Below are 12198 nucleotides of genomic sequence, written 5' to 3'. Positions count from 1 at the left end.
AACCATAGTCCCCGGTAGTGTAAGATGAGAAGAAATCCCGATGAGGAGTGACATGAAACGAGACACCTGTATCTGCAACCCAGGTAGAGTCCTGACATGTGAAATTCACATAGGCTTCATCACAAATGATGTAGGTCTCTCCATCAGATGCTACTGCTGTAGTGCCTTCTTCCTTCTTGCTCTCACCGTTGCCATTCTGATTTTTCTTCAAAGCTCTACACTCCCTTTTGTAGTGTCCCTCTTTTCCACAGTGATAGCAAGTGACCCCTTTTCTCATCTTCGACTTTGATCTACCCCTCGATTTGCCACGTGAGTTACTATGCTTGGAAGAGAAATTTCTGCTTTGACTTCTCCCCCGTTGCTCAGTAACCAAAGCTTCAGACTGAATGGAAATTCCCGTGCCTTTCATTCTAGTCTCCTCATTAAATAAACTGTCTGTCACCGTAGCCAACGATAGCTTCCCGTTTGGCGCAGAGTTGCTTAATGCAACCACAAGTGTGTCCCAATTATCTGGTAGAGTCCCTAAAAGTAGACAAGCCTGCAACTCATCGGGTAATATTATCTCCAGGTTCGTCACCTGGTTAATAATATCATGGAAATTACTCATGTGCACAGCCATATCACCTCCATCCTGGTAACGAAGATGAACCAGCTTCTTCACGAGAAAGGCCTTATTTTGCGGAGTCTTCCTCGAGTAGAGATTTGTCAATTTATCCCACAAAGCTTTCGCATTTGTCTCCTGAGCAACATGATGATAAATACTATTGTCTATCTACTGCCGAATCAAACCAATAGTCTTCCGATTTGTGCGTTCCCAAGCCTTGTCATCCTTATCTTTGGGTTTCGCGGAATCCCCTTCAATGGGATCGTACAAATCCCTACAAAATAGAAGATCCTCCATCCAAGACTTCCATATAGAGTAGTTGGTTGCATTCAACTTGATCATAGATCCTGTAGACTCCTCCATCTCGAAAACACCGAAAAAACTCAAACTTCTCTAACCCGAGACTCTGATACCACTTGTTGGGAAAAATTCATGGGCTTACTTCAGACTCGGACCCATCCGCAACCCAAAAGCTTAAGCCAATGGGTTACTAGACCATTATCTCTTATAAACCTATGGATTTCCTCTCAACTTTTCCATGTGGGATTACTTCCAACACCCGCACTCACCATTCTCCATATAGGAAAGAAACCGGCCCAACATTACTAAACCGAGATTTGACATTAAAAAATATATATGTTAAAACAGATTCATTAGACTAAGAATCTTTTCCTTAGATAGGTCAAACAGTGTTTAGTTTCTAATTAAATTCAGCTGGTCTTTCATACATATATATATATATATATATATATATATATATATATATATATAACGGGATTCGAGCATCCATAAATCTTCAAGGGTTCGTGCATACATGCTCCTAATTTTAGAAAGACATGCATGTACGTGGGAGACACGGGACATAAGGACTAAGTCCAAAACTATGGATTCTTATTAAACAAATTCAGAGGTTGCTTTAGTGGGGTCTACCAACCTATGATAAGAGCATGTCAAGCGGGAGATAAAATGGGACGTGGCGACATCGATATCAACACTCCGGCTTGACATGGGCCAGCGTGGCGGTACTCCCCTTGGCACTCCCAGAGCACTCCCGAGCCAATTGGGACAGGCGTGGAATGCCCGAGCCCACGCGCCTTGCCCATTTTCATTTTTTTTTTAATAATAGATTTATGGCTTTTTGACCAGTTTTATTTTTTAATTTTTTAAAAAATAGAAAAATAGATAATTATGTAAAAAATAATTAAAAATAATGAATAAACATAATTAGTTTGTAATGTTTAATTAATTACATAATTTAACTAATTAACAATTATATTATACAAATATATAATTATTTATACATATATATATATATGTATAATTTAAATAGAGCGTGCCTTCATTGGCACCCAAATGGAGTGCCAACCATTGGAGGAGATTTTTAAAATTAGATGTGAATGCTATGCCTTTTGATGTGGCAAATATGTGGCAAGTAATGGGCTCACATTAGCACCCATTTGAATGCCATGCATTGGACATGCTCTAATAATCGTGCATCGTCACAAAATTTAAAAAATGCCACCATGATTGCAGTATAAAACGAATGGATAAGATCGTTTGCGTTGCGCGTAATGGGACCATAGATATATATAATGATAGAGTTTAATTGGCTATTTATTGTTACATCGTTATAAAAAAAACGATCATTTGAAACATACTTTTACTCAGAACATTGGAATGCTAGTAAATTCTTTTATTTCGTGTTCTACTCACTATTCAAACATTTCACAACACTATGTAACGTCATTTGCTTTTTCTAAATGAAATCATTAATGATTGGTTCAGACTTCGATTACTTTGTGCAATCATATGTTATTTGTTATCTTCTTCTATTAAAATCACTGGGGCCTACTTTGGTTAATTCTGTACAATTTATCAGCTTGTTTCCCGGACACGATTTATCATAAATCCGGGGACACGGTCATTTGCGTTGCGCGTAATGGGACCATATATATATATATATATATATATAATGATAGAATTTAATTGGTTAGTCATTACTACATCGTTATGAAGAAAGGATCATTTGAAACATACTTCTACTCAAAATATTGGAATGCTGGTAAATTCTTTTATTTCGTGCTCTACTCATTATTCAAACATTTCACAATAATATCTAACATCGCTTGCTTTTTCTGAATGGAATCACGAGATGAACTCTAAGATTAATGGTTGGTTCAGACTTCAATTACTTTATCCAATCACATGTTATTTGTTATCTTCTTCTATTGAAATCGCTGGGGTCTACTTTGGTTATATTCTGTACAATTTATCAGCTTGATTCCCGGACACGATTTGTCATAAATCCCGGGAGGCCACGAAAAAAACATTTCTTATTTTAGTATTTTTCTTGTTTTATTAGTTAACAAGTCTACAACGCAAGCAACATGGGTGATGTATGTTGTTTTGTTTGAAACCTCCCAACATGTGTTTGTTTAATTGGCTAAAATCTGAAATCTGTGATCACAACACGGAAAAGCTTTAACCCTTAGTGTACCGACCCGATTCGACTGGATTAATTGAGACTCAATTGAACTTTCGAATATTTATATTTCACACAGAGGAAGAAAGCGATCGAAGTCGCGATCCACTCTGAGATCAAGTGGGATCATGGAAAAGTCCAAGAACTTACGCACTTCAGTATGCCTGCGGCGGGCCAATTAGGAAGTCACATTTAGGCTTTATCAGAAGAAAATTTGCATCAAACCACGCTGATTGGTAAGATAAGATCATAAATATGTGCGATACAGTGAAGCTAGTCAAAGGCTAGTGGGCTTATAAATGGTGGCTCAAATTCGACTCAGTACGTTCGAGCCAGAGTCAAGTTTGAATGGACCATTTTATGGGGTATTCGAGCTAACGGTCAAGTTCAAACAGAGCATTTTACGTAATCCAAGCCAAACTCAAGCTCAGCATGGGTCCAATGTTTTGAAGCTTACTGGATGCATCTTTCATCAATTTAAATCGAAAATCATAGCTATCGGTCACAGCTAACTTTCAAATGCAATGCCTGCTCCGGATTTTAGATGGACGTCACGCAAAATCAACTCTGCCAAACAGAGCTCCATCCTATGGAGGATTCCGGACCAGCTCGACCACATCGAGAATGATTTCAGCTGGAGCTCGAGCCCAGTCAAGTATGCCCTTACCATGTGCTCAAGCCTTGAAGTGGATGCTTGATTAAGCTCGAGCTCTTAAAACCGACTTCAAGCTTGCTCCAATTTCCAAGCTCATGTATTCTAAGCAGCATCGAGTTTGAGCCTCCAAAATTGCCAATACTCACCTTGGCTCCATCACAATTTTGCTGGCATGAAGAAGAACACATGAGTATATGTTCACCAGCAGGATTGAAAGAAAGACACATAAACTTGCGTACAAGGATACATAAAATCATAAATCTTATGTACAAACATTGGTCTTAGCTAATAGCAGTCTGGTCCGAGAGATTTACATAGGCGATTCACCATACAGCAAGTACTCAGAAATAAACAGATAAAGCAAACAGTGCATTGGATACGGAATGTCCATAGCAGAAAACGGGATCCCACTTGAAGGAATCAAACCTCCTCCTTCAGCACGTGCTCCCAGTCCGATGACGAGCTGAAGTCGCAGATGCGTGCAGCATGCATTGGATTCTCACACCCGCCAGTCCTCTGAGACTCAGGAACCCCATAATTGATGAAACCTGAACTGAAATCCTTTTTAGTATCAGTTGTTTCCCCAATGGAGGGGAAGTAATCCTTTTTCACCACAGATTCGAGATTAACATCCGGTGGGGTGCAATCCCATCCCATGGAACTCAAATTGTCATCCCGTTGTTTCAGAATATTCAATCTTGAGAGTACAGAAGATTCAAGATTGACACCCTCAGATGGCTTCTTAACTTCAACCTCTGAGGAACTTGAATGCTCTTCCCGCTGTTTTAGGATCGATAACCTCCCCCAGACAGAAGCCCCCATGCTGTCTTCCCGACCAACTAAGCTCCGTCCAGAATTATGCTGGGAGAGGTCAGGCTCAAGGTTGACTACCAAACTTGGATTTTCTTCCCGCTGTTTCAGGATTGAAAGTCTCGAAAAAATTGAGGAGTCCATGTTGTCTGCTGGGTTGGCAGAGCCTTTGACTGGTGAGATGGTAGGCACGGGGCTAGCAGGTGATTCACATGTTCCCGAAGCAACTTCATCAGCTTCATTAAGGTCATAGGAAACTTTATGACTCGCTAGGTCCTCACCATCCAAAGCGCTTTCAAGATTAGACTTACTATCCCGATCTTTGAGGATATTGAATCTTGCCATGACATCATTCTCAAGGGAGAATTTCTGAGCCGAGATATCCATATTTTCATGATTCTTTGATGCATCATCAGCTGTCTTCTTATCGATGCCTAGGTTGGCAGATACCCCAGAATCCAAGAGTTCCTCAACAGCGATTGTATTTTTAGATGGAGCTGCAGAGAGAAATAACTCGTCTAAATATCTCTAGTCCATTAGAGACTTCTTGTTCGATTTCTGCTCAGAAAAACAACATTACCTTTTTCATTTTGTGCTTTGGATTTTTCCATTTCAAACTTCAGGCGGTCATAACGGGCCCTGTAATTCATGGAGCATAATGCAGCTTCTGCTTCGAGCCATAAATTCTTGAACAGCTGAACCTGCGGCTCAGCTTCATCCTCTTCATGGAAATTCTCCTCGAGGATCATCTTAATAGCCTACAAACATCATCAATAACCAAAAAATAATGAACTTACATTAATTGCTTCAGATTAGCATCATCTTATTCCCATTCATCATCATATTACTACCTGAGTCATCTTATCATCTCTAATGTTGTTGGGAAGAACACTAACGGAGGTATGATCTGAGCTACTTTCATATATCCGATCAGGCACATTGCAATGCTGCTCTGAGTTATTATTCAATCCATCGGGTTTCCCTGAATCACCAGATACTTGTTGCTCTTCCACCACCCCACTCTGTTTAAGGCACCATATTGCAGAGGTATTTACATGTTAAATAAGAACCCTGAGAAATATTTCAGCAGGAATCTTCACGTGGGAACAATGAAGAGGAAGAGTATACAGAGCAACAAACATTTATGGTTATTGGAGTAGAATAAGTCGTATTGGCAAATACATAGTGACAAAAACAGATGAAGTACCTGAATCATTTTGTCATCTCTGATCACATTTGATTGATTAATGAGAACAGAAAAATCTGAACTAGTTTTATCGGGATTATTAGGCACAGCACGGTGGTTTTTCTCCCTACCAACGAAGGGAGGAATCAACACTGGCAGTGGTTTCCCCTGACCATCATGCACTTCACCAAGTAGCTCTGGCCTCTTCACCTCCACCAGAGTCTGCTTAAAACATAAATAAACCCATTAGGTATTTAAAAAGAAACAATAAAGGAACCACACCAGCAAAAACATTAAAGCACGAAATGATTTAGAAACTCTGCTGTAATCGAACAAGGACTCAAAACAACCGCTCCTTCAACCCAGCATGTTGATACAAACGAACGAATGAATCAAACTTACAACTGATTAAGGTTATTGAAAAATATCATTATAATGGAACTGATGGATACCGCATGAACTCCAGGAAACTCGCCAAGAAAGACTCCATCGGGCACGAAGGTGGTCTTTGGCTCGTTCGAATTCCTTGTGGTAGCTAGATGCCTATTCTCGAGACAAAAGATAATCAGATTGTTGGTCACATTTTTAAGGACCTCACAGTCCTGCTCCTTCAAGTTACAGGCACCACTAGAGCTGCAGGTCATGAGCAATTCAGACAAGTTGTGCATCATTCTAACCACCATCGAGACATCTACTCTTGCAGTCAACTCTTCCCTGGACCATTCACTGTGCTTGGTAGCCTCCAATGTAGGAGGAGAACTCAAGACATGTTCCACACATCGGACTGAGACATCAGAAAAGCCGTTATTAGAGTCATCACTTATATTCCGCCCTGTGTCCAATCCCTCATGCCCAGATAGTTTCCTTTCCTCAGGGTTCAGTTCATTTTCAGAGCTATTTGGTTTGTTCCGGGGAAGTTCAAAGCTACAATCACTGGTTAACTCATTAAAATGAGCATCTTTCTGTCTCAAATGGGGGGAACCGATCTCCAAAGCATCATGAAAGTTCTGTTCTGTGGCCGATGGATTAAAAACACAAGGTTGCTCCTGATGGAACATTGATTTCCTTTCTGAGGACCGATTGTCAATTTGTAGCATGGCTTCATTAAGTCTTTGGGAGGAGAATTTTGAGGCAGATTCGGCATTGTGAGCAGAAACTTGATGCCTCTGGGGATTCAAATCATTAAACTCCTTGAATCCTGAAAGATGTTTTGGAGGGACAACTGAAGGATCAAAAGAAGAGCCAAAATGTCCAATTGGTACTCCTTTCCAGCATGGCGAATCCAGTGAATGGTTAAAATGGCTGAAAGCCTCGAAAGAACTTGCATTGGGACCATAAACATTGGTACAAGGGACTTGAAGTCTGGGATTTTCCCTAACCAGATGAACTGATGCATCATTGGAAAAAGCTTTTTCACTCCGAAAATCTTCATCTTTTAATATGCCGAAAGTGCCATCACCTCTTCCGTGGCCATACCTACTCTGTGCTACATCAAAGAGAATATCTCTTTCAGAATCTTTTGCAGCATCAGTATCCCTTACACTGCAAACAGTACTACCACTGAAGTGTCCACTAGCAGAAAGACTGCCATTGCCATGATTTCCAGAAAGAACTTCAATAACAGGGGCAGAAGCTGGTGGTCTAGTAGAAAGAGCAGGGAAAACAGCATCCCAATTCTCATCACCTGGACTAGAACCAGACTGTCTCATGCATTTCTGAACGATGTTGTTGTGCTTCATGGTATCCTTTCTCAAATCCAGGAAAAGATCTAGAGGTGGTGCCTCAGGGTGTGCTGCTGGTAGCAGTGGTGAGTATTTTAAGTCCAATGTTGTTGGACAAGTCATGGCTGTGAACTCCGAATTGTTTGGAAGGGAGAACTTCGTATCTGCTGCTCCTTGACATTTAGGACCATCAAGCTTTCCCCTTTCCAACAGATTGACATCATTAGAAGCTTCCGCATGAATGCCAAAGCCTAGTGGACGAGTTCCTGCACCAGCAGAAAAAGAAAGAAGATTGACATGAATATAGAAGTCAGTCCTACAGAAAAGAAGGGAAAAGAAAGGGGAACCCATTGATTTCTTTCTGTCTTTGTTTTATCAGAATGGATCTAATATACATGGAGGCAACTGGGAGGAAACGTGTTTTATAAAGGAAAAATTACCTTGGTTCATATAGCTATGGGAATCAGCAGCATTTCCCTGTTCAGGGCAGTAACCTCCCTCGAGTTTAACCAGTTCATGCTGCTCTCTGCTAGCTGTATCACTGAAAGTTTCGCCCACATGGACCGGACAGTCCAGTCCTGACACCACCTGATTCTTGTCATAATATCGGCCATCCCAGCCAGGATGATTAGTGAATGCCGAGGGCTCCTCAGGCTCGACCTTGGAGTAGTAGTACTGAGGATAGTAAGGTCTCACTTCATCGACATTAGTTCTCAGCCCATCCGATAACTGGCCATACGAAAAAGGCTGGGTCACTTCGGGAACAACAGCTTGGGGCGGGTATTCATGCCCACCAAGGTAGTTCATGGAATCGAAGTCTTGGCCCGCCAAGTTCGGCGCCCAATCGGATGCCGACATGTGTGGGTTCGGGCCCATACAACTGCTCAGGGACGAATTGGAGGGTAACCCGAGGAGAGGTTCATAAGGGTTCGAACCAGGGCTGGGCGCAAAGGGGCTGACAGTAAAGGGCGGCGCGAAAGCCGATAAATTCGATGACAAGGAGGACGATTCTCCATTACAGTGCCAGCTCTTCATCTTCCCTTTATCCTATATCCACTATTCAACACGAAGAGAGAAATAAGCTGATCAAAGATTCAAAACCCGCCATAATTTACACAAAAGGAGGTGAATTGATCTCGATATCAGCTGGTGAAAGTGAATACGATGCTCATGCAGGGGTTATGATCATCGGGAACGATCAAGAACAGATGAAATCAATCATCAGCCAATCAAAGATCAATCACTGGGGCAGACGATAGAATTGGTATGCAGATTGCAGAATTTGGATTCAGGGAGAACAACAGAGATCATTACCTGATGGATAGGCGGAGGGTGAAGAAGACGGAGACGAAGAGGAAGACGGAGACGAAGAAGAAGGGCGAGAAATTCCACAGAGCCCAACAAACACCAGAGCATGAGAGAGCAAAGAAGTGTCCTTGACGCCCACCAGAGAGGAAGGCAAGTGAAAATAGAGGTTTCATTTCTGCCCCCTCATCTTTCTGAAATTACAGTTGCGCCCCTGACGTCGGCCTAAATTTACAATAAATTTCCAAAATGAACACAAACTTTTTACTATTTTCTAATTTTAACACGAACTTTTAACTTTGTCCAATAAAATCACAACCTCAGCAAAAAGTTTCACGTTTGGCAAGCTGTGGTTTCACCCGACATCTCTAGCGGAAAAAACTTATGTGGACCGTTAACGGTGTCGACGTAGATAACTACAGTCCATATTTATTGAAGTGGATAACGCTGTGGGCTCACCTAACATTTCTAACAACAGTGCTATATGACATTTATGGTACGAATGCTCAGATTTGGAGCTTTTTAGCCCTAAATAAAGGAAAATTTTCAAATTTTTAGTCGTGGACTGTCATTATTCACGTCGACATCGTTAACGGTCCAGGTAAATTTTTTTCGTTAGAAATATCGGGTGAACCCACAACAAGCCAAACGTGAAATCATTTACTAAGTTTGTAATTTTACTAGATAAAGTTAAAAGTTGGTGTTAAAATAAAATAAAATAAAAACTTCAAAAGTTTTTTTTTTTTTTTGGAATTTACCTTTTTCTTATTATATCTTCTTATTAATTATTTTGGAGTCATAGCGTCTTTTCACGTTGTCCTCGGATAAGTGCCTGATTTTTATTTCCCTAATCCATGACCCACATGAACAAGCTCCAATCACGAAAGTCATGCTCATGCATGGTTTCACAATAACTTAAGCTTGGATCATTATTAAGGAAATTGTGTTCTTCGACCATTAGACAAATTTTATTAGGTTATTTTTTAAAAAAATTATTAGCAGACAACACTTTAAAATTTATCTCCCAGATCTCTCTAATTAGTCCGACTTGGACAAAATGTTCCCTTAAGCAAGTCGCCAAATCATACAAAACGCAATCTTAAAATTTGTACATAAGAATGTGCATTTATAATATATTGTTGTAGGAGTTTGATGCTGTATAATGTAAGAATTTGCACGAGGAAATGATTCTATTGATTTTTCTCACCATATCACATTAAAAATAATTATTTTAATTTTTCTTTTCAGTTGAGGATATCACTGGAATTTAATTCCAATCTAGGGCCATTAGGTGACATAGATCTAAACCCCATTAATGATGCTAAGATCAATTGTAGCCACACAAACGAAAAATTAATGAAGCTGAGATCATAAGGGAGTCTATTTATTGGCAGCTAGAAATCAAATCCGGCAAAACAAAATCATAATAACATAAATAAATGGAAAAGGAAATCATGAATTTGTTTTGTCCTAGACTATTTTAATTTTTTTTAAAATATTTTCCGTAATTTAATGTAACGCAAAACGTATTTATCAACATAATTAAGTTTCTTTATTCTTTAATTATTCTCGACAGTTTCCTCAAAAAGCCAATGCTGACGCGGCGGTGACGGCCTCCTACACGCCACAAGGCACGAGCATCCCCCAGGGTGTGGGCCAACCACGGCCCCGAGCAAACCAAGGAACGGCATTGGGGGGCCTTGCCTGGACTCATTGCGAGCCAGGATATAGATCATTTCGCCCCTGGTGGCGGGTCGGTGGGGCGGCTGTGACTCCGTCAAATGACAAATTGAGATGTTGGCATCTTAGGGAAATTTTCTTGCAATGAAATGCAAAAAGACTTCAATCTTCAATCGATTAATTTTCGACAATGAAGCTCACTATCATCAAAGTAATGTACAATGGACTTGATTTCATGCAGAATGGTCTGATCTTGATTTGTGTTAACTCAAATAAAACACTAGCTCCTTTCTCAACTTCGAATTATATTGCATAATTCATTTATACATACATAGGATATGATTACAAAAGCGATCTTCTTTGCGGCTCTTAAAGATAAGTCACCAGATCATCTCGATCATAAGACAAGTCAGCATCTACATGGAGAACTACAACAGTCGGGATGGGTGTTAGAGATCATGTCTACGGTGCATCGACTCGAAAGAAAGGAAAAACGGAGCAGAAGGACCTAGCTTTTCTAGCTACCTGAACTTCGAAAGACAAATAAAAATCAGAAATAAACAAGGAATGGAGTATCATTCGTGGACGACGAGCCGCTGGATGAAGTCGTCGAGAGACTCCCCAGAAAGCCTCGGAACCGGGGAAGCATTAACTCCGTCAGCTTTGACACCGCCACCGTGTATGCCTCCAACAGCTCCACCACGACCGCCAATGTTATCATCCTTCAATCCTTCTACACACACCAGAAGAGCTTCAAAATGTTTCAAACGGCAACTGATGGATTGGCAGAAAAAGACCAGACAGAGAAGAATTAAGGTTTGTATGGGAACAGGGATGAGAGCAGGTTTGACTTGTTGGATGAGGTTCTGATGTTGTTTGGTTAGGTCCATTTTTGGGCCAAATTTATGGGGTGATGGGTTTCACTGATCAGTTACAATAGAAATATCTGAGATTTCGTTTTAGATTTTCTTTCCTATTTTGACTGAGATTTTGTTGCCTATTTTTGGTTTAGAATCTCTAGATTTTGTTTGCTTTGTATATCAGTGGACTTCCAATCCAATTTGACTTCATAGTCGAGAAATTCTTTGTAATTTTATCTTATCATTTGACGCGAGGAATCACTAATGAAATTACGAATATAATAGGTAAATGGATATTAATGCATTATTATTGTTGCTAATTGCTAAGTTGCAGCTTTGTTTGTTCAGTATTTATTACCATATCATGATGAGGTAGTATCATTCTTTTTTTTTCTTTTTTCTTTTTTCTCGAAGGGAAGGATAAGGCAGAAATATTCCCAATATTTAAGAAGGACAAATTTCTTTGATTCAAATTTAGTTCACAAATGAAAGCTTAAGGTTGCATTTGGTTTCATAGTAAAATTTTAAAATTAGATTTTGATTTTAATTTTAAGTGGAATAAATGGGGTCCACACTTTGACTTTGTATAAGTTATGTTGTTTTGTTGTGGAAAAAAGTGATATAAATGGGGCCCACTCTTTGACTTTGTATGAATTATTTTGTTTTGTAATGGGTAGAGTTAAGTTAGAATTGTAATTCTAAAATAGAATCTTGAAACCAAACAGGCCCTAACCCGCTCCTTCTCAATTGGTAAATACATTAATAGTGTGTTTACAATTATCTTTCATTTGAACGTTTAAACTTAGACGGCTCGTATATAAACTTTAATTAGTCGTTTACTTAGTTTAAACATGTTGTGGTCATGTTCCATCTGCTCATACACGAGGGGCGGATC

At 39.9% G+C, this 12198-nt stretch overlaps 1 protein-coding gene across 1 annotated transcript; it reads right to left on the bottom strand.

The window, feature by feature from the left end:
- Positions 1–3951: 3951 nt before the first annotated feature.
- Positions 3952–8928, bottom strand: LOC116203636. Its single transcript, XM_031535455.1, has 7 exons — positions 8773–8928; positions 7899–8514; positions 6190–7724; positions 5759–5959; positions 5403–5573; positions 5132–5309; positions 3952–5048 (listed from the first exon to the last, which is right to left on the bottom strand). The coding sequence occupies exons 2-7, from the start codon at positions 8491–8493 to the stop codon at positions 4162–4164; spliced, it is 3567 nt and encodes a 1188-aa protein (XP_031391315.1). The 5' UTR covers positions 8494–8514; positions 8773–8928; the 3' UTR covers positions 3952–4161.
- Positions 8929–12198: the final 3270 nt, after the last annotated feature.

This window comes from Punica granatum, chromosome 4 (genome assembly GCF_007655135.1).
Source record: "Punica granatum isolate Tunisia-2019 chromosome 4, ASM765513v2, whole genome shotgun sequence".
NCBI classification, from domain to species: domain Eukaryota; kingdom Viridiplantae; phylum Streptophyta; class Magnoliopsida; order Myrtales; family Lythraceae; genus Punica; species Punica granatum.
Note: the sequence above shows the minus strand (reverse complement) of the source record. Positions and strands in the feature narration are given on the sequence as shown.